This window comes from Quercus robur, chromosome 8, assembly GCF_932294415.1.
Source record: "Quercus robur chromosome 8, dhQueRobu3.1, whole genome shotgun sequence".
NCBI lineage: Eukaryota > Viridiplantae > Streptophyta > Magnoliopsida > Fagales > Fagaceae > Quercus > Quercus robur.
The window spans coordinates 44,024,583-44,046,142 of NC_065541.1; the positions used below are offsets into that span (position 1 = coordinate 44,024,583).

The 21,560-nt window shown below is 34.1% G+C and overlaps 4 protein-coding genes across 10 annotated transcripts; 3 read left to right on the forward strand and 1 right to left on the reverse strand.

Moving 5' to 3' along the window:
* The first annotated feature begins 671 nt into the window (after nt 1–671).
* Nucleotides 672–1,328, forward strand: LOC126696334 (LOB domain-containing protein 2). Its single transcript, XM_050393093.1, has one exon. It carries the CDS (start codon nt 672–674, stop codon nt 1,326–1,328), a length of 657 nt encoding a protein of 218 aa, XP_050249050.1.
* A 5,493-nt stretch (nt 1,329–6,821) lies between these two features.
* Nucleotides 6,822–10,860, forward strand: LOC126695643 (glucosidase 2 subunit beta). 6 transcript variants are annotated; one of them, XM_050392472.1, is made up of 6 exons: nt 6,822–7,219; nt 7,395–7,508; nt 8,745–8,840; nt 9,798–9,980; nt 10,117–10,234; nt 10,311–10,860. In XM_050392472.1, exons 1-5 carry the CDS (start codon nt 7,105–7,107, stop codon nt 10,167–10,169), a joined length of 561 nt encoding a protein of 186 aa, XP_050248429.1. In that variant the 5' UTR covers nt 6,822–7,104; the 3' UTR covers nt 10,170–10,234; nt 10,311–10,860. The 6 variants fall into 6 exon arrangements, with proteins under 6 accessions (XP_050248429.1, XP_050248428.1, XP_050248427.1 ...); XM_050392471.1 differs by having other exon boundaries at nt 10,402–10,860; XM_050392470.1 differs by having other exon boundaries at nt 6,823–7,219; nt 10,421–10,860.
* A 1,459-nt stretch (nt 10,861–12,319) lies between these two features.
* Nucleotides 12,320–16,332, forward strand: LOC126695644 (pentatricopeptide repeat-containing protein At1g06270). Of its 2 annotated transcripts, XR_007646062.1 has the most exons (3): nt 12,320–12,535; nt 13,348–14,668; nt 15,772–16,332. XR_007646062.1 is itself a non-coding variant. In XM_050392473.1 (2 exons), the coding sequence occupies exon 2, from the start codon at nt 13,409–13,411 to the stop codon at nt 14,435–14,437; it is 1,029 nt and encodes a 342-aa protein (XP_050248430.1). In that variant the 5' UTR covers nt 12,320–12,535; nt 13,348–13,408; the 3' UTR covers nt 14,438–14,795. The 2 variants fall into 2 exon arrangements, 1 of the variants encoding a protein (XP_050248430.1); XM_050392473.1 differs by lacking the exon at nt 15,772–16,332 and having other exon boundaries at nt 13,348–14,795.
* A 182-nt stretch (nt 16,333–16,514) lies between these two features.
* LOC126695647 (ervatamin-B) lies at nt 16,515–17,935 on the reverse strand. The gene is made up of 2 exons (XM_050392475.1): nt 17,481–17,935; nt 16,515–17,104 (listed from the first exon to the last, which is right to left on the reverse strand). The coding sequence occupies exons 1-2, from the start codon at nt 17,917–17,919 to the stop codon at nt 16,515–16,517; spliced, it is 1,029 nt and encodes a 342-aa protein (XP_050248432.1). The 5' UTR covers nt 17,920–17,935.
* Nucleotides 17,936–21,560: the final 3,625 nt, after the last annotated feature.

The following is a 21,560-nucleotide window of genomic DNA, read 5'->3' on the forward strand; positions in this document are numbered from 1 at the left end:
CCACGCGCTATAAACCGCGTAGTGTATATCCAACCGACTAGAGACCAAATACAGTTTAGCAGCAATTCCTCTACTCGTATCATATGTGTTGGGAAAGTAATTTAAAGTATTAAACACACGTGCACTCTATCCGCGTGCACAACACGCACACGTCATGTATTTTATTTTGACCTAGCTGGGCTAGGGTTCTTTCTTCCACGGAATTGGATTATCAACAGTCCTCTTAAAATTTTGAATAAATAAACTAAATTAGAACTCTGGTTCTTCTTATGAGCTACCTAAATCATATTTAACCATATATAAGAGTAATATCCCATTGATTTAGTTACATAACAATCTTTTCGTGTAAGTCTATATACATAAGAGACCTTTTTTCTTCTTCTACGTACTACATCTTGTTTTCATATTATTTATACAAGCCGTCCCTCTGGCGTGCACATCAAACAACTTGTTAAAAAGGTTAGTATATTTCTTGATTTATTCCTCCCTCACAATTATGATTACTCAATTCGTTTTTCTTGATAAAGTTTTCAATTTTTTTTTTTTTTTTTTGTTAAGATTTCTTTCGTTTTTCATGAATTTTTGTACTTTGTTAAAAATACAAACAAGTCGGTGCATAATTTTTCTTGTGTGTTGCATAATAGATTGATTTAAATTTTGAATTTTTAAAGATGGAAAGGAACAACAATGGAGCACAAGCAGCAAATCCAGCCTGTGCTGCTTGCAAACATCAAAGGAAGAAGTGCACGGAGTCGTGCATATTGGCGCCTTATTTTCCTGCTAACAGAAGTAGGGAATTTCAAGCGGTGCATAAAGTGTTTGGTGTTAGCAACGTGACAAAGATCCTCAAAAATCTCATGGAGGAAGACCGGAAAGCAGCAGTGGAATCGATGGTGTGGGAAGCTTCTTGTAGACAAAAAGATCCAGTTTTGGGTCCTTATGGAGAATATACAAGGCTTTTTGATGAACTTAAGAATTACAAAAGCCAATTACCTGGAGGAGGTATAGGATATAAAGTTGTTGAGCCGAATTTGATGGTATGGAGTGGGACTAATAGGATACACGATAAGGGGATGGCTAATGGTGGAGAAGTTGTTGGTAACACATTGAATTATAACAACATTCCTGATAATGGGAATGGTATGGTTGATTCTAACCTATATGGTTATTCTTTAGATTACGAAGATAAAGTAATTAGAGAAGCAACTGTTGCTTCAGGAGGTGTTCCATTGCAGCAGAACTCAATCAATGGATTTAACCACCAGCAATACTATCATCCAGGTAATTACTTAAATCTCAGTGCATTGTTTTTGGGGAATTTTCTGTAGTTAGATCACTATTTTTCTTATTTAGAAACAAGATGTAATAACTTGTTAATAACTAACTTGTTAAGCTCTTCAAGCTTCCCGGTTTGTAGAAAGGGGTTTCAAAGCTTGTAGTTTAGGGGCACACAGGTTTTGGGAACCCTATACAAGGGGCGCATTGGCTTTCTCTGATAAAGAGGCTAGCTTCTTCAAGCGGAGCTTTCTGCTTTTCTTTTTGATAGCTAGCGTGCAATGGAGAGGGGATCACTTCTTCAAGCGAAGCTTGCTACTTTTCATTTTGATAGGAGTAGGTGCTTGATGCTCGTCAGAGCCGTAACTTGCTGCTCACTTATTGTCTACTAAAAAAGCCTTCAAGCTTTGCTAGGAAGCTTCTACTTGTTGAAACTTTGCTTCCCCTAATTCCAAAACACAACAATAAACAATTGCTACTATAATTCTCTTATTTAGAGGCATGATCTAATAACTTCGTAGACAATTAGTTCTTTTCTTATCTTTACTTGGGAATGAACCCCAAGTGAACTAGTTTAGTTGGGAATAAACCTATGTGAACTAGTTAATTTTAGAGTTTTTAAAATTTTATGGGCCTAATTCATGTATTCATGTATTCTATTTCTGCCGCAGGACGCAGAGTTGACTTAACACATTTTGGGAATGGTTCAACAACACATTTTGGGGCCTAACATGATAATTTAAAGTGAGTTATTTAAGGTGACAATTTAAAATGAGATAATTAGTTTCTTCCATTATCCTAGTCTTCTAAATAGTTCTTTGTTGTTTGTGTGTTATTATATGTTAAATGTCTTTCAAACAGTTCTTTGTTGTTTGTGTGTTATTATATGTTAAATGTCTTTCAAACAGTTCTTTGTTGTTTGTGTGTTGTTATATGTTAAATGTCTTTCATGCAAAATATGGTCACATTGCTACAAAGAATATAAAATAAATTTTTTTTCCCCCTAAATGGTGTCGTTTTTGTCATATATGAAATACCTCAATTCAACTCCAGACAAATTCATGCTCAAATTTGACCTACGCAATATAATAGATCCTAGTCTAGGATCATTTTAGTGGGACATTCTTTTATTTTAAATATTAATTGAATAATATTTATGTTTTTTTTTTTTCATTTAAAAATCCATTTTCATATTTTTTGAGATACTAAGATTACTACTAATTATGTCCTTTAAAATTTCATATCGCGAGTTCATTTAATCTTTCTTATGACATAGTTGATTTTACATAGAATTTTATCAATTTTAATTTTGAATAACTTCTTTCTACATATGCAAATGTAAATGTATGGTTAGTTTATATTTTATAAGCGATAGCCTTTTTACATATTTAACTTAATATGTTAATTGGACTATTTTCATCTATTTATAAAAAATATTTTTAATATTTAATTCTAAAAATAAATCTAAACAATCATTATAAGAATAAATATCATGTTTGAGATTATTTTTGTTTCTCTGGGCAATATTGGACTTTAAGTAATGAACAATGGATTTTAGAAATAAATTTATCCGAAAAACTATTAATTATAATTATAATTTTGATAAAAAAAGAAATAAAGAGTAAAATTTTTGGGAGATTAAAATTTTTGACTCTCTTAAACTACATCAAACATGGTAAAATATATTAATAGAATGCACAACATTTGAAAAGAGACATTTTTCCTCAAAAAAAAAAGAAAAAGAAAAAGAAAAGAAAAGAGACATTCTATTAGACAATAGAAGAGGTCTTTCTTTATTGGCTAGGGGAGAGACTTCACTTTTAGGAGACTTCTTACATTAAAAAATATTTTTTTTACTGTTTGACACTGTTCATTAGCCTAAAATCATTAGCCTAACTGTTCATGACCAATGAACAGTGCATAACGCGTTGGTTAAAAAAAAAAAAAAAAAAAAAAAGTGCCTGAAACGCAGACGTCCAAAATGTGCCGCGAATCCAAACAGAGCTTTAGAGGACTTAGGCCATTGCCTAAATAGTGTAACGGTTGGGTCACCTAAGTTTTACATTGTGAACGTAGGCCGTCAACACCAAACCATGTAATCCTGCTGTGCTTTGTTTTTTATATTTTCTCTTTGCTTTCGCTTGTGTTTTCTATTTTGCCACATTATCAATAATTTAAATAAATATGAAAATGTTACAAAAAAAGATTACCAAAATTATTATAATCAACGTTTTTTAAATGTTGTTGACAGTGTGTAGTAAAATCTAATCTAGAATACTACAAAATTTGGAATAATAGGGCAGTGGTAGTTCCTCTTAGGGTGGTTGCACAAGATCGGCAATGCCAAGCTGAATTATTGAAACCAGTTTTCCAGATTTATTTGATGTTACCATCTGAATGTCATTCATCTATTTGCTTTTTTCGTATATGCAATATAAGAGCACCTTTACTATCTGCAATGCACAACCTATTGATAGTTCAATAAAGTAGATTAGGCTGTTAAAGCCCCATAATAAGTACGTAACTGTTGATCTTTATCATATGTCTTGAACTTACAAAAGTTAAGCTGTAATACTTGCTTAAAAATATGGGTTAAACTTGAAATAATAAAAAAAATACTTTAGTAGTACTGATCTGCTGAATGAGCCAAGGCCTCGGCCACTAGCAAAGCAACTTGTAGCTAATTAACAAGACAATAATCATACTCTATATGGTTTTATTTTTCCTTCTTTTCTCTTTTTTGAACTTCGATTTCTCAATTGCTTAAGAACCTAACTAATGACGTTCTCTTTTTGTTTCTGTTATATTGCAGGAAATCCATACAATTAGTTCATTCTGATCAAAGACACAAATCAAATATTGCAAGCAGATCATTACATATTTATTTTTTGGTCGACTGCTCTTGCTTCCTTAACACTCAGGCAGTTAAAGTATAGTCATTTTTGTTTTCCATGTTTAAATGATTCTTTAGGACTATTATTAGATATTGCATCTCCTTCAAGACATGTAAAATATAGATTTTTTTTTTTAATATATATATATATATACACGTAATATAGATGATCTGTTTGTGTATTCAATGACCTTCTACAACGCAACCACGCTGTGCGTACAGAGTAGACTATTCTTTCGCCTCTTAGTTAAAAAAAAAATGTAGTTTCTACAAATGAGACGTTTCATGTAGTTTTATTGGATAATTTTCAATAGCTTATTTACATAATGTTTATCAAAATATATGATTTTTGGTAATTTTATGTTGACTATGTTATAAAAGGCTAAGAAAAAAAAAGTTAGATTATTTGTGAAAAAGCTAAGACAAAAAGCAAAAAACTTTTTTTTTTTTCATTTAAAGAAGATCCCAAACCAACTCTAATTGTGGAAAAATGAAGAAAGTTGTGGTGAGTTAACGGTCATTGTAAAATTTAGTTTATTATGAATTGTGAAAAAATTTAGAGAACATATGGATATTCCTCAATGTCCCAACTATTTATGGAATATGAGAAACATATGAATAATCATCTCACTTTTTTCTAATTTTAGCAAGTTATATATTTGGAAACAATCTCTTATTCGAAGTGGATTCGTTTTTATTCCATTTCTAAATTCGAAGCGGAAACAATCTCTCATTAGGAAGATTATTATATATACATATTTTTTTTATAGTAATGTTATTGCTTCCCTAGAAATCAGACAGTTGAAATCAAAAAAGAAATCAGACAGTTATAGTATAGGGATTTTCATTTTCCTTGTTTAAATTATTCTAGATATTGTACTTTTTTTCAAGTCATGCGAAAGAAAAAGAAAAAGAAAAAGAAAAAAAAAACATGTAGAATATGAATTATCTGTTTGAGTATTCAATGTTCTTTTTGCAAATCAGTTAGGTATCTGGTGTGGATGACTTCTTAATATATATCTTCTTATTTTTCATCCAAATAAAAATTTAATTATTAAAGTTTCATTATTTATTTTGAATTTTTTAAATAATCTATTATGTCAAGAGCTTTGTAACCTAATTGATACTTCTTTGGTGTTTTCAATTGAGACATTCATTGAAACTATCAAGTTATAAAAAAAAAAAAAAAATCATTTGTAATTTTTGGTTTTGCTAAAACTTAGATCTTATACCATGAGCTTTGCCTTTCATCACATAGTTTAAAGTAATATTTTACTATATATCTATTTCATTGTTCAATTTTAATTATGGTTTTACATGGCATGCATCCATGGATATATATTGCTAATAAAAACAAAAGTGATATCCTTATCCCTTTGACTCATATATAGCTTACAATGTTATAAGTTATTACCATAATAATGTTTTTGTCACGGCTTGTGAAGATGACAAGTTAGGAATGATGGGAAATCAATTTTACATTGATCCATAACTAACACTAATTTAATTGTGCATCAATCAAAGTCTGCCACCTAAACAAGTTGTAAAAAACATTGTTTTACTAGAGTTATTCTATGGCTTATTACAAGTATTGTCAATAAAAAAGCAACATGAATTTTAGGAATGACAACTGATCATATTTGAGATTAAAAAAAAAAAAAAAAAAAAAAAAAAAAAAAAAGGTCTTTCCAGGCACAAACCCTCTAAATATCTTGTTTACCAAACTCATCTCATTTATATTTCAAAAAAAATCAAATTTGCCCATTTTTTATACATAATTTAATAGTTACAAGCTACAATGGGAAAGGAAAATTTGAATCACGAATATCTAAAAAATACTAAGAAATACCAACTAGTTGAGCTACAAGGATCTTGAGAATCTTGCTATTTATTTTGCCATGTGTTTGGTCAAACAAGTTACAAAACCATGGATATCTAAAAAATACCAAGAGATGCCAACTAATTGGGCTATAAGGTCCTATTTATCTTGCCATGTGTTTGGTCAAACAAGTTACGAATTGACCTAAAATTAAACATCTCAAATAAACACTATAAAGTGCTAATCAGTTAAACTACAAAGATCTTGAGAATTTACTTATTTATCTTGCTATGTGTCTGGTCAAACAAGTTATGATTTGAAACATATCATATAATGTTTAGCTAAATTTAAGTATTAGCTTTTTATTTTTGGCTTGATAAATTCAATAGATACAACGGGAAGAGGGATTTGAACTCTAAATATCTTCATTAGACACGCTAAATGGTGCCAGTTAGGCTATAAATTTTGCTATTACACTAATAGTCTATACAAAATCAAACAATATAAAGACTAATGGTATTATGATTCATAACATTCAAACCAACAAAAAAAAAATCCAATACACGTGTGTTAAAGGGTTTTAAATCATAGAAACTACCACCTAATTGTTATAGAAACCCTAGTCTTGTTATGTAAATAAATTAGTAATACAATTATTTTACTAACTTTAATGCATAATTAGATCAAGTTCTGTACTTTTAATATTAAAGATGAAAACCCTTTCTAAACTCTAATTGGTTTAAAAACATTTTTTTTTAGAAAAAAAAGGAAGAAGAAGGTAGAATGGGGGATAAAACCCCACGTATTCTCATTCCTATTTTTTAAGATATGATAGCATTTGAAAGTATGATGTCCGGTTCATACTTTTGATGCAGATTGCAAACATGATCGGATTCAAATCCAAATTTCTCCATCGATTACAACAAGAGACTTTATTCACTTCCAAATAAAAAGGCTTTATTAGTTTAACAAATTGAAACTCACTAAATCGAATTCAAACCATTGACTTGGGGTCAAGCAAGCCAAACCAACTTTAGAGTAGACTGACTGACTGACTAAAAACTTCTTGTTATTTGTAGCAGGGCCTATACACAGACACAAGCCCATACTGTTGGGCATGGCGTTGGAGACCAGACATCATCGTAGTTTGCTCACGCAATTAATTTCTCTCCTCTCTGCCTCTTTCTTCTTTACCTGTTCCTACGGATATATCCTCGGACTCCACCCTCTTGGTACGGTACCCTTTCTCTCTCGTACTCCAAATGGTTTTTTTTTTTTTTTGGTTTTTATCAACTGGGTTTTCAGGGAAATTCATATTAGAGCAATACCCATATGCCCAATCGTCATGTTCTTCAACGATTTCCTTTGAATTCTTGAAATTTGAAGTTGCCCCCTTTTGCCTTGCAGATGAGAAGTACTTTGATTCAGAGGTGATCAAGTGCAAGGATGGCTCCAAATCCTTCACCAGAGACCGTGTCAATGACAATTTCTGTGATTGTGTTGACGGGACTGATGAGCCCGGTAGGTCCTCATTCCACTTTCTAATTACGCTTTAAATTTTTTGCTATACTTGTAGAAATGTCAACGCGTTATGGATGTGAATAATTAATGCTAACTATAGTTCTCTCAGAACTTTGATTTTATTTTTTGTATTTAATGCGCTTTCCGCTTAATTTTCTTTTCCACCATGGTAGATTATGGTTGAAAAGAATTGCTAAGGTTGTCAAATTTAGAATTTTATTGGGTATGATAGAATAAATTAGAGAAGTCAGGTAATGGATGTTTTGCCTTTCCTTGATATTGCGGATATGGCATCATTATATTGGGAGCTAAATCTTGTTCGTGAACTTATGTTTAGCAATTAAGGGTTCATGCTTATGGAGAAAATTTGGAATTCTCAAGAGAATTATTTCTCATACTGCACGTGTACTTGTCTGTATACACTTAACAAGGGAAATAGAAAATAGTACTTGCTTGTTGTAATCATGCTCCTTGAGAGATATTTTGGTCCAAATTAGAGAAGATAGATTCTAATTGGGAGAAGTCTGATTTTATGTGTATTGATTGGAATCTCATCTGAACATCCAAGGATTTCACCGGCATTTTCTATGGATCATCTTTATCTGTAATGACCATGGAGAACACATCAATGATCAATCATAAACGCTTTTGTTTGAAAGCAGACAGGAAAGTCATCCTTTAAGTTGAAATGTCACAAACTACTGGCATTTTCTATGGATCATCTTTATCTTTAATGACCATGGAGAACGCATTAATGATCAATCATAAATGCTTTTGTTTGAAAGAAGACAGGCTAGTCATCCTTTAAGTTGAAATGTCACAAATGTCTTTTTTTCCATAAAAGCCAACATTTTTTTACTCTTCTGGTGTTGGTTGTTTGCCCCCACAACTGTTTTATTTTAGAAGTTTCAATTTTTGCCAGATTCCTTTAATTCTTGGATGTCAAGATGGAGATTATGCACGAAAAACTCCATTTTCTATGTCTCTTTACCCCCCTACTCCTCCTCCCTTCAGCACTGGGTTGATCTCTGATTTTAGGTTGACAGTTTGGTAGTCTTCCTTGGATGATATTGTTTTCAGTAATCCTGATTCTTGCGAAATGATACAAGTAAATTTACTAATATGGATAGTAGGCTTCATGTTGAAAACCAAGGATTCCCTATTTACCTTGCATTCAATGATGTTTATATCTTTGCAAGTAATTTCAATTTTTGAACTTCTATCTTGCATTTGCAGGAACTTCAGCCTGTCAGGCAGGGAAATTTTATTGCAGGAATGTAGGAAGTAAACCTCAGTTTATATTTTCTTCTCGCATTAATGATCGATTTTGTGGTAAGTAATATCTCAAAAATTACTTACCTTTTGCTTCCCATTGATCTGGGTAATCATTAGGGCTTCTTTAATTTTTCTTTGCAATTTGTAGATGCTAAATTTAGTGGGCAATAACCTATATGTCAGGAATTATGCTTCTGACCCCGAAATATGATTGACTAATGAGCTCCCTAGCGAGAGACGTGGTTGTTTTGAGTTTCATAAAGCTGAAGCCCTTTTGTTGACCCGTTGATTAGTAGTTTGCACATCTACGATCCTTTGCACATTATCAAATCATATTAAGCGACTCTCATCCATTTTTTTTATCAATGGAAGTTGTTATACCAACTTGTTGGAATTTAGGGCTAGCAGATTGCATTTTTTTTGGGATAATGTAATGTTACAACTAGTGGGAGAGGGGGGATTCAAACCTTGGTTCCACTCATAAGGGAGATCAGACAATGCCACTGAGTTAAAAGGCTATTGACTAGCGCATACAGACATACAAGAAATAAAATATTCTTACAAAACAACAATATTTAATGTGGTTTGGTACATCTGTGTTTACATCCCCAGGAAATGCCAACTGAAATAAACTAAAGTTACCAATGAGAGGATCTCATTGGCATAAGCTACCAAATCCTTTACAATTTTTTTCTATATAAGGCTTCAATATCTATTACTTGGTGGACGGGAATTATCAAATTACTTGTACAAGGAATAGACTTCCCTTCCACACCAAGAAAACTGAAACCAAGTTAAAATAGCTTTGTGCAAATTTCCAACAGTGATTTTTGTTTGAAATTTCAATGCTAACATTGTAAAAAAAATTTGAGACTTAATTAGAGTTGTCTATACCACTTATTAGTCCATTTACATAAAATTTGAAGTCCATTTTTTTGTTGGGATGAACGAATAATTGGTTTGCTCTTATTCCTTCTACTTTTAATTCTAGTTATGGATTCAATATCTTTCTAGATTGCTGTGATGGAAGTGATGAACATGATGGTAGCGTCCATTGTACCAACACATGCGTTATGGGTGGGAATATTGAGTACATGACCAGCAGTAATTTCTCAACAAGCCTTGACATGAGCTCTATTGATGTAAAACAAACAAAAAGTGAAGTTTTTATGGAGGACTTGATCCAAAAGCTTAAAGGTATTCTTCTGTTTCTTGAAAAAAAAAAAGGTATTCTTCAGTTTATTGTATTTTCTATGCGCTTGGAAAATGTATATTGATAGACATAAGTTGGGGATTTGTGATTCCAGGTCTGAAGGTATTAATTATCCTACAGGTGGTTCTCATTTGTTTTGCGGTGATTTTTCGAATTTTCCATCGCCGTACTAGATCTAAAATAAGGCGTTATCGTTGAAGGAGTCCACCAAACACATGTAGCTGACAGCTATATTCTGGTAATAAAATGCAATTTTTCATTTTTAAAGTCAGCATAATTTATTGAATTATCATATCAACCCCCTCCTCTTTCAGATTCAGACCCTTTAACAGAGATTGGTTGATTTCTTTATGGTTCTTTGGCATATGTGTATGGCTCTAATTCAAAAATTGCTTTTTTTTGCAGGTTTTCCCTCCTTCCTCAGATTGGACTATTCTTAATTTTCAAGCCTGACAAGCTCCAAATTAAATTTGAGTTCATTGGGTCTGTACAAGTATTTGCTGCTGGGTAAGGAGCAATATAGTGTATGGATGTCTGCTGCTGAAAACTACATTTCAAATGTAAGCGGTGCATACTTTGGCTTGGTATCATGGATAGTACATGAAGTACAATAACTTGCCTCAGCTTTTTGAAGACATAATAATATAGGATTGATACGGATGCAGGGGGAGTTTGGTTAGAGTTCCGATTTATCTGTAAAAATTACTTTTTTTTACCACGAGGAAGATTATCATTTCTGCTCGTTATGCTACTCGTTCTGATTTTACCTTGGACATGATCTATCACATTCACATATCCAAATTAATATACAGCATGGTGCTCTTTACAAAGTTGTTGAATATACACCCTTCGTTAGAATTTCAACTTGTCAGACCCACAATCTCTTAAGTGTTGACCCCTGTTTTGTGTGGAAAGAAGGTAACAATTGAGTTCAAGCTCATTGGTAATGCGTGAGGATTTTTGTTTGACAAGGTTCAACTGAATTGTTTTTTGGGAACCTTGACAAGGCTTAACTATTTATGATGAAAGCTTACAAGTTACATTAACTTGCACGTTGGGGGGACTGAGTTAAGTCCTGGCAAAACCGACATGTTTACGGTTTACCCTAATCAGTGCCCATGAAGCAAGTGTTTAAATGGTGCGAGTTCTGCAACGAAAAGAAGGACCTAGTCAAGTGTAAAAACATGCTCATGCAGAGAAGAATGAAAATCAATCATTTTCGTAGAAAACCATTTACGAGTAAAAAAAATCATGAGCCAAACAAATCAATATTTCACCATAAATTATACGAAGTACATATTTATGAATGAAAAATCCTTTATATTCCACAAATTACAGTGTCATGTGTCTAATTTTTATTTTATTTTATTTTTAAACTTTGGTTATTTTAAAAGAAAAGAAAAAAAAAATGTATCAAACTATGGTTGATAGATTACAACAGGGTGGAACACTTTAGCAATTTCCTAAAGTCCCAAAATGGAAGAGCCCTCAATAAGTATAATTTTATCGCATACTACACTTTTATATATAAAAATATGAAATAAGAAATTTAAGTAATAACTCAATGATAATGATATTTTTTGAGGTGCTACATATTTGTGCTTCGAACTACATCTCCCTTTTTTCTTATTATCTACCTATAAAAAAAAAAATTCATACTCAAATGACTTTTTAAAATAAAAAAAAATGTTCATACTTAGCATAATAATATATTAATTTTTCTTCTTTTTATCTCTTTTAACATAAAAACATTTGTCCAAGATTTACCAAAAAAAAAAAAAAATTATATATTTCTTTCTCAAAAAATATTTCTTGTAATGTGTCACAATAAACCATTCATTTTCTTGCTATTTTTAAAGGACACAGCTTCTTCTTCTAGTGCATTTATGATCTGGACACAATACAATGCGAATACGAGTCCAAAATTGGACACATGTCCACATCGTATCGTGTCCAATGCATTAGACAAAAGCTTCACTCATTTGCATATCTTATCAACATGTTATTGTCAAATCATACTTTTCCTCTCTTTTCTTTGAACTTATTCGCAAAGCTCACATTTGAGATAAATATTTATTTCAAATTTTTTTCTCTATATTATGTCATATATTTATTTGATTTAAAAAAATAATTGTTATTAATTTGTGTTTATGCTAATCCATCTCTACTTGTAAAAATATACCTATAAAAAAGGGAAAAATATCAAAATATTTTTTTTTAATGGGAAGAATATGAATAGCACAATTTATTTTTTAATGTAAAAAACTAAAAATATTACATATTGAATAAACTAATTATAACAAGAAAATAAAAATAAAATAAAGTTATCATGCCTAAAATTGTATCAAGCCGCAAGCCGGCCTGTCTTTGGTAATTCTATACTCTCCCTTTCAATACTCAAAAGGCAACTTAGGTGGAAGAGGATAGACACACATGTAAAAGACAGTGCAGCGCTCTCTAAATATCACGACAAGGGACATTCGTCCTGGCCATCAATATCTCAGAACCGTCGAGGATGCTATCTTGTCCAGACTTCAGAGTATGCTCTTTTCGTCTCTCCTGCGTGCGTTTAAAATGTTGTGCGCTCTACTTGTTTGACAATATTCCTCAGAGAAACCTGGTTTATTGAGTTCTACCTTACCATTTTGAGATACATGTGTTATATGATTCATAATTTTACAACCAAAACTTTCATGGCAGGCTGTGCTGCAAGGCTGTGTTTTCATAATATAACTTTGAATTTTTTACTGCACTTATCTTTGATGGAAAAGGTTTCTTGTGCATATGAAGGAATTTTTTATATTTTAATCTCTCTCTCTCTCCCTCTCTCATTCTCTGAGATTAAATCTTGGTTGTTGGTTATGTGAGTATTAATTAGCTTAACATGAGCAGTAGTCTTATAACAATGATGGGTAAAGAGGTTTAGAATATGTTCATGTATATGTATTAGTATCACTGAAAGTGCCAAGTTGGGATATCTTAATTGTCTGAGACAGATACTTCCTGAAATCATAGTTTGAAAAACCTGTTTTGTTTTCCTTTTTGCTAGTACGATCACTTGCGGGAATTCATCTTTTTAGCTTTTCTAATCACATTAAAATTATTGTTGCAACCCCCTCATGCTTTGATCACTCAAGTCCTGCTTGTCTTCTATATGGATTTTCGGTAATGGTTACCTTACTTAATGCCATACTCTGCAACCTTCATATTGATGAAGTATAGCTTACTCTTTGTGGTACCATAGGTTTTCTTTTATCTTTCTATTTATTGGATTACCTCTTAGTTTCTGTTTTATTTTTCATATCATACATTTTTCCAGCTTTTGTCATTAACAAAGACCAATTTCTGCAGGTTTCATGTTGTAACACATGATTCCCCACTAGTAGTCTATTAATGTTTTGTGATCTTGAAAATGATGGTTGGAGCAGCAAAGATTTGCAGATTTCTTCTGCATTTTCATGATTGTCACTTCCGGTTTCCTTCAATTCATCCATTCTCATCGCAGCAACGGCTAGAAGAATCTGTTAAAGCTGCAGTTGAAGCCAAAACCTACGAACAAATTCCTGACCTTGTTTCCTCAAAAGAAGCTTGCCAAAACCCAAATCCATTCTCATTCCTCTCGACCTTTCCCCTCAACCTCAGAACACAAATCGTTGATGAAATTTTACAGTCTTTTATTCCTCTCAGACCCCGCTCTCGCCCCCAGATTGCCTATACATGCCTCCTCTCGTACACTCTCCAAAGCCCCAATCCCCTCCCTCTTGGACTCGCTATCCTCCAAAGAGTTCTTCACTCTGGCTGTGTTCCTGTCCCTCAAACTCGCCTCCTCCTCTCTTCTGCATGGCTTGAGCGCCGGCACCATTCTGAGTCAGTTCCTAACATCCTGTTGGAGATGCAATCAATTGGATATTGTCCAGACTGTGGCACATGCAATTATCTTATATCATCTCTATGTGCTGTTGATCAATTGGCAGAGGCCGTTAAAGTGTTGAAGGGAATGGGTAGGGCCGGATGTGTTCCTGATCTGGAGAGTTATGGCATTGTAATCAGTACAATGTGCACACTCAGAAGAACTGCAGAGGCAACAGAGATGTTGAAGCAAATGGTGGTGCAAATGGGATTGACACCAAGGCAGGGAACAGTGGTGAAGGTGGCAGCGGCATTGAGGTCAAACAGAGAGATATGGAAGGCAGTTGAGATGATTGATTTCTTGGAGAGAGAGGGTTACGCTGTTGGGTTTGAAAGCTATGAGTTGGTGGTTGAGGGGTGCTTGGAGTGTAGTGAGTATATTTTGGCAGGAAAGGTGGTAATGGGGATGACAGAGAGAGGGTTTATTCCATATATCAGGGTCAGGCAAAAGGTGGTTGAGAGACTTGCTGGTATAGGTGAATGGGAACTTGCTTGTGCTGTGAGGCAAAGATTTGCAGATTTAAAGTCTTAGCACTCACAATTCTTCTGGGAGTGGGTTGATTAAAGTTCAATGTCAAAAGGACTAAGTACATACTGCAACATCTAGTTGGCATCTGAAAATTACCAGGTCAATGTAGTTTTGTTAGCCACTCAGTCGCATAGCCAATTGTAGTAAAAATTTATTACACTCGTATCTTCATACAATGCTCAAGAGGGTGTTAGAGTTGAAAGCCAGTCTCCTCTGCAGTTACAGCTGAACAAGGTTGTGTATTGAAGTTATTCTATTCGTTATAGGGCAGTTATAAAATTGCAAAGATAGAAAACATGAAAATTATACAAATGTTATGAAAATTTAAGTAGAAATAAAGAATCAAGAGTTTTCAATGCAATGCTTCTGATAATTTGTCCAATTTATCTTCTTTCTGGTTCTGCACATCAATTGGTGCATAGCTTATATATATATATATATATTGGCATAAGTACACAGCTTTTATTGGTTTTTGTGGACTTCTTTCCCAATTCAGATGTCCATCTGTAATTAACCCAACCCTTAGCCCACCTTCTTGTGGTCTGCCAAATCAGTTGTATCACAATTCTCTTTATTTCAGTTCTTTTTCATCTTAACCTTTTCCTTTTAGTTTTCATAGAACTACTCTGCCTGGGAATATTTTATTTTCTCTCAAATAGTTTTATTAATATTGGAGATTTTGTATCATAGCATTCATTATTCAGCTAATGATTAGTAGAGGCTGGAGTTGTTATTTTATTCATAAAAATGTCAAGAATTTTTAAAAAAGTTCCATGTTTTTGGCTAGGATGTGCTTTAAGCAAACTACTACTAGAATTCGACAACTAATTGATGGTTATGATAGTTTCATGTGGGAATGCATCCCTTGACCTGCATCTAATTGCCTATTGAGGTAGACCTATTGTTTGAAAGAAGTTTAGCTGTGCCAGTGTACATCCCATACTGTGTTACGGAAGGTCATATGGATTAGCTTCTTCAAGGCATTGTCTGATATATTTGCTTTAAGTGCTGCTTGTCTCTTGGATTGGCTATGTCCAGTGAACTGCCTCACTGAACTTGTGATCCTTAAATCTCAAAATCTTGATATCCTAAAGTTCACTGTCTCTATTGAGTGTCTTTTTATCTCCAGTTCTCCTATGCTTCTTAATGAGGTTGTGCCGTTGAAGTTAACTTGGTAAAGCCTTGCTCAGGGCTTCATTTTGTATTGATTACTCTATCTTAATCAACCGACAGTTGTTGATGAATCACTTTTCCCTTCATAGAAGTAGTTTTTTTTCTTTTAACTATATTTAAATTCTCAAATATTTGCTAATATATGTCAATTTAAAAATTTGCAGACATACTGATGGACGTCTGTTGATGACAAGGGCCTGCATTCACATTAAAATATGTTTTTGTTAGCCCTAAATTTGTCTTTTGATGCTGATCATGGTGATCTCATGTAGTGTTGCAATAATAGCTTTTCAAAGTCATGTTCACTCATGGTGACAGATCAACCTTTAGTTTGTTATTAATGGAATATTGTCAACACCTCTGACTTATATACTAAGCACACCAGCATTACTGGCCAAATAAATCCATCAAGCAAGCAATCTCAGTAAGATATGTTATGGATTCCATGCTAACCCAATTGCTGGGCCATCAAGATTGCTGGTTTCAAATTGATGCCTTGTTGATGAATCTCAACTTGCACCTAAAAAGCTTACTACGCTGAGATTTCAAGGTTCAGAATATATCCATGGTAACCAATCGGATTATAAACAAATGTAGTCAGTTTGGAAAAGTTCAAAATAGAATTAGAAAAGGATTCTGAATCAAGAAACCATGATATGGATTGATTATTCATATTATGATCTGCACATGAGCCTTTGTTCTTATGTAAGATTCATATTTCGTGATACCTTGCACCACATCATTTTCCCTAGTCTGTGACCCACATATCTCATATATTATTTATTTCAATTTCATAATTGCACTTTATATTTGAAGTTTACATATAAATACCATTTTAGAGGAACTTTTTAAGCTAACTTACTGTCATTTTAAAGCCAGAAATGGCCAGATGAACTAACAAGGCTACTCAATCCATAAGAGGGTAGCTAGCATCCATAGCAATTCCACAAATACCATGCTTATTTTTGGAATCACGTGTCATCCTTATATAACCGGATTCACCCCAGTCAGCACCCCATGAATTCTTCACAATCCAGTACTTACCACCATCTTCTCCATAGCCAACTGCTGTGACTCCATGATTGAGTTGAGTTCCACACTGGCCAGAGAAGATACCTTTAGAGTAGAATTGAAATTTATAACTGCCAGCATCTACTGCAACAGAGACAGGTTGGTTAGCAACTGCAACTTGTAGGCTTTTCTCATCATTGGCCGGTACCTTTTCATAGCCGCTTATCGTCACTGCATGAGTTTTTTCTTTGGCTTTGTTGCAGGAGCCTTCCTTTCCCTTATAAGGATAATCTTCTTCCGTGGTGAGTCCACCATTCTTTTTTATGAACTCAAATGCTTTGTCCATGTATCCACCATTGCAGCCTTCATTTCCATTGTCAATATCACAGTCCATGAGCTCTTGTTCTGACAGAGATACTAACTTTCCTTTTTTGATTTTGTTGATACCTTCCACTGCTGCCACTGCAGAGAATGCCCAGCAACTTCCTGAATCATAAGGTTGGTAGTTGGTGTCAGATCATGAAGTTTGATGGAATTTGTCAAAAAATAAATTTCTTGGAGAGCTTCCAATGACGGAAAAAACTATTCTAATGACCTATTTTTCATTATCGGCACCATAATGATGTTGTCGTTAAAAGTTTTTTTGTTGTTGTTGTTGTCATAAAAGGCGCAGGCATTTACTCCAAAATAATATCTATTTTCCCAGCTTCTAGGAGCTTTCAGTGAAGCTGATTTAATTATACAAGCAAAAATCTAGTTCAAAAGTTCATAAGAAATTGTTGTTAGTAGTCAATTCTCTTTATGGTCTTTAACGATGCACTTAAATGTTCAAATTTACACCAGGGAAAACACAAATTCCTACCACATTCGCCTTGATCCTTCATTGGAGTAACAGCACCTCCTTTTCTCCAATCCATACTAGTTGGCAAACTCTTATTATTGAAATGGCAGAAGTTTGTCATTGGATGCGACTTGGTTCCAAATCCCAAGTAGGCAGCTCGGTACTCCCTGTTTGTCAAGTCTGCAAATCTATTGTCAGTGAGCTTGAATGAATGGTTTTGAGAATTGAAGTGGTCAATGAGCTCGAAGTTCATTTGGTAAATGCCAAAACGCAATTCCTTTTCCTCTTTGTTCTTGTATCTTCGGCCATACCGTGCAACCCAGCTTTCATATCTCTTCCTCATGGCTTTTGGGTTATATGTTAGAGGCAGCGTATACTTCTCACAACATGCCCTTGCCCAAAAAATCCACATGATCAAAAGAGTCAAGCAGGCATTTCTTAATTTAGTTGGAGTCTCCATGTGTAGCTCAGAATGTAGATGGAAAATGAAATATTATGTTTAGCTAGCATTATCTTACTAAAGAAAAAGCCTTAAAATGAGTTCGATTTCATGTTCAAATTGGCTACGTCTCGCAGTCATCATTTATGCTTGCCTTTTTTTCGTTCATGTTTTTTGCGCTTGAGAGTTTTACTAAGGCAAGTAATTTGTTTTAGCAAAAAATAATAATAATAAAAAAAGCAAGTAATTTGTTGTATTCAGTTTCCAGGTTGGGTTATATATATGGTAAGCTTAAGACGGCTAACTGGCCAAGGTCTCAAACTAGAATCAATTGCAGATTTCTGTAATAAAGCAGTACGACATTTTGGTGGGTTGGGTGTAATTATATTGTCAATGTTTGCGCATATGGGACTGTACACGAGTCACGAGAGGAGCTAAGTCGAAATGTTGAACACTATGGTGTTCAAGTTTCATTCACAATAAGTCCAGAGAAAAAAAAAAAAAAAAATTCAATTGTTAGGCTGACAAATTGTTATGTGAGAATTGGTAAAAACTGTCAACTTAATTGTTGTGAAAAATATTGCCTGTAATATTACTTTTTACCTTTCTTACTTCATAGCCATAAGTAATTTGTTTATAATTCAGAAGTAATAATTTTTATAATTATAGATAGTATCATAGTGTTTCCGAGCATATCCATGAGCATTGCTTTATTTAAATTTCAAACTTACTTCATATAGAAATTGAGCTTCCAAGTGCTTCCAAGTTTGAGCCTGAACTTGGTTCATTTCATCAATACACAATATTGGACGACCATCTTAATCAACCACGAGACATTGCAATACAAGAAATTATATTGCTTTTAGGCATAGTTATTAAGCCTGACTCAGGTAGTCAAGTTATTGGTTCAATTAGTGGGTCATTGGTTAAACACTGCAAGGTCAAATAATTTTTAAAAAATAAATATATATATAAATAAGTATGAAAAATCATAAGATAAATATGTAAAATTTTAAAAATAGTCATATAACTAAATTAAACTAGCCATTATAATTCAAAATTAGGGTTTCATAATAATAGAATAATCTTTTGATAGAATGAGAGATTTGAAGGTAGGCAAACATATAGGGAATTGCATTTTTGTTGTTATTGAATTTTTTAGGTTTTTTCAATTTTTAAATTACCATATTATAACACATCAAACAATTAAAAAAAAAAAAAAAATCAATAAAGTGAACATATAAATGTAATTTTACAAATTTCACAAACCTAATCGGGTAATAAAAACTCATTTGGGTTCTATAGGTCACCACAAACCCATCAAGTTTGACTGGGTTTGACTGTCTTATGCAAAAATAGTTCATTTAAACACCTGAACTAGTCTCAATGTTGGGTCATTGGGTTTTCAGTTTGACCGGTTGGGCTAGTCTAGGATTAATAACAATGCTTTTACGGCCAATACATCTACAACATGTCGAAACCAAACCTACGGATTCCAATTTCTCTAGGATTTTAAGGTCAGAGGCCAAACTCGCTATAAGATCTTGCCAAGCCAATTGTTATGCAAGAGCCGGCCAACAACACGATGTGGTGGGCCTTTTTTTGTATCCTAGGCTGGACTACACCTGCCATACTATGGCCTAATGATTCTAGGGTAGGAGAGTTGGGACTAACTCAACTGAAGCTCACCTTAAGCTAGCTTGTGCACAAGCTAAGACCCTTGGCAAAGATCTTGGTCACATGCCCATGACAAGGAATACTATTACAAAAACGTTATGGCAAGAGAAACATAATACAGTAGGATAGTTAAAATATTTTAACTAAAGTATCAAAGATAATGTTTAAGCGATTTTTCAATAGGAAAAGTAAACAATAATATGAGTATGGCAAGAATGAATAAGCAATAGAAGAATAACGTTAGTACTTGAACAACTATGATAAAAGAAGGAAGGAGGTTAATTTACTAAACTTGGCCCTTTGGCAAATTTAAGTCCAAGAAGGGAACCGATTTCCAATGTAGGTAACCTCACAGGGAGATTTTGCCATAGAAATTGCCTACTTTGGAAAATGAGCCTAAATGGCTTAATCTCAAACTCTTAGCTTGCTAAAGAGTGGGCTATTGAGAGGGAGAGAAGTAAGTAGCCTATTGGTGCATGCTCTATCATTCCTCACACTCTTGTTTCCTTACTACTCTTTTGTTCTCTTTCTTTTTGTTTTTTCCCTCTGTTTTTCTTTTGCTTCCTGTTTCTCTCTTTGTTCCTATGTTTCTTGCCTTCCTTCCTTGTTGTTGTTTCACTATGCATGGCTAAGGCCTATTTATACTGTTTGTCATGGTTAGATTTACCGTTTTACCCCTCAACCACTTTTGGCTTGTTGTGGGTGTCCATCCCGAACTACCCACTGGTCTGCTAGTTGCCTAGCCACCATCACTACCCTGTACTGGCTGCACCACGTTCCATTCCTAGACAAAGGGAATTTTGTTTTATTTTCTTGCTATCCGTGGCATTCCCATCTGGATAAGGGTCGGGCATTCTCTCATACTAACTCCTATAGCATGCACCTAGTAATTCCAGCTCATCTTTGCCTCTTTTGAGTGGTATGTTATTACAACAGGACATTTCTCCCAAAAAAGTTTAAGTAGGAACCCCAAAATAGGCTTCTCCCTTCTCCTCACCGTCAGACTACACTCTCTCTTACCTCTGACCCATGGCCCATCGTCCTTGTATTGGCTAGGTACAAGTTGGTTGGTGGTGCTTGAGTCTTGTGCGTGCTTCACTCCTATATGAGTCCATTGCTTGTCTGGCGTTCACGCGTTTGCTATTGCCTGTGGGTTTGTTTGGTATTGCTGTGTGTTCTGCCGCTTGCTTAACCTTTTGTGGCGTGGGTGAGTCATTGGGTCTTCATTCTTCTCATTTTATTTCTTCTTTGGGCTAGGTATTGTGTGGATATGGGCCTTTGCTTCTTTCAATTCGGCCCTTATCTTTTTTCACCCTTGGTTTGTGGGCTGACTAATACTCCTGCCATGCCACTGCATTTTTCCTGCCATGACATTGTTTAACTTTCGTTTGATGGCCTTACTCTGAGCTTGCCATGTATTATTTCTTCCCTCAATTTATGTTACCCAGTATTTCTGTTGGTTAATTCTCACATCATCTTGGGCTCCCTTGGCCTATTTTTATTCCTTTTGGGCATCCTTGGCCAGTTTCATTCTTTTGGACATCCTTGGCCTGTTTCATTCCTTGGGGCATCCTTGGCCCATCATATTCTTTCTTACTTCTTACATTCCCATGGGTTTTTGCTAAACCTTTCGAGCTTTCCTGACCCAATTACCATATCCTTTATTTTTGGGTTTATTGGCTTTTAAACCAACCCCATTTACTAATTCATTTCTTTGGGCTCCTCCGGCCCATCTTTGCTTGCTTTCTACTTCTTACGATTTTTATGGGCTTACTTCTTCATTTTTTGGGGCTCCCTTAGGCCTATTTGCTTTCTTTGAGGTCCTTTTACTATTTTGTGGGCTTGTGTATCATTGTTTCTGCCATTTGGGTCTAATGGTTTTTCTTACTTTGCTAATTCTTCTTTCTTCACCCTTTGTTATATTGTTGGGCTTCTTCTTGCCATTGGGCCTTTTCTTTTTTGCCAAAATGGGCCTCAACACATGA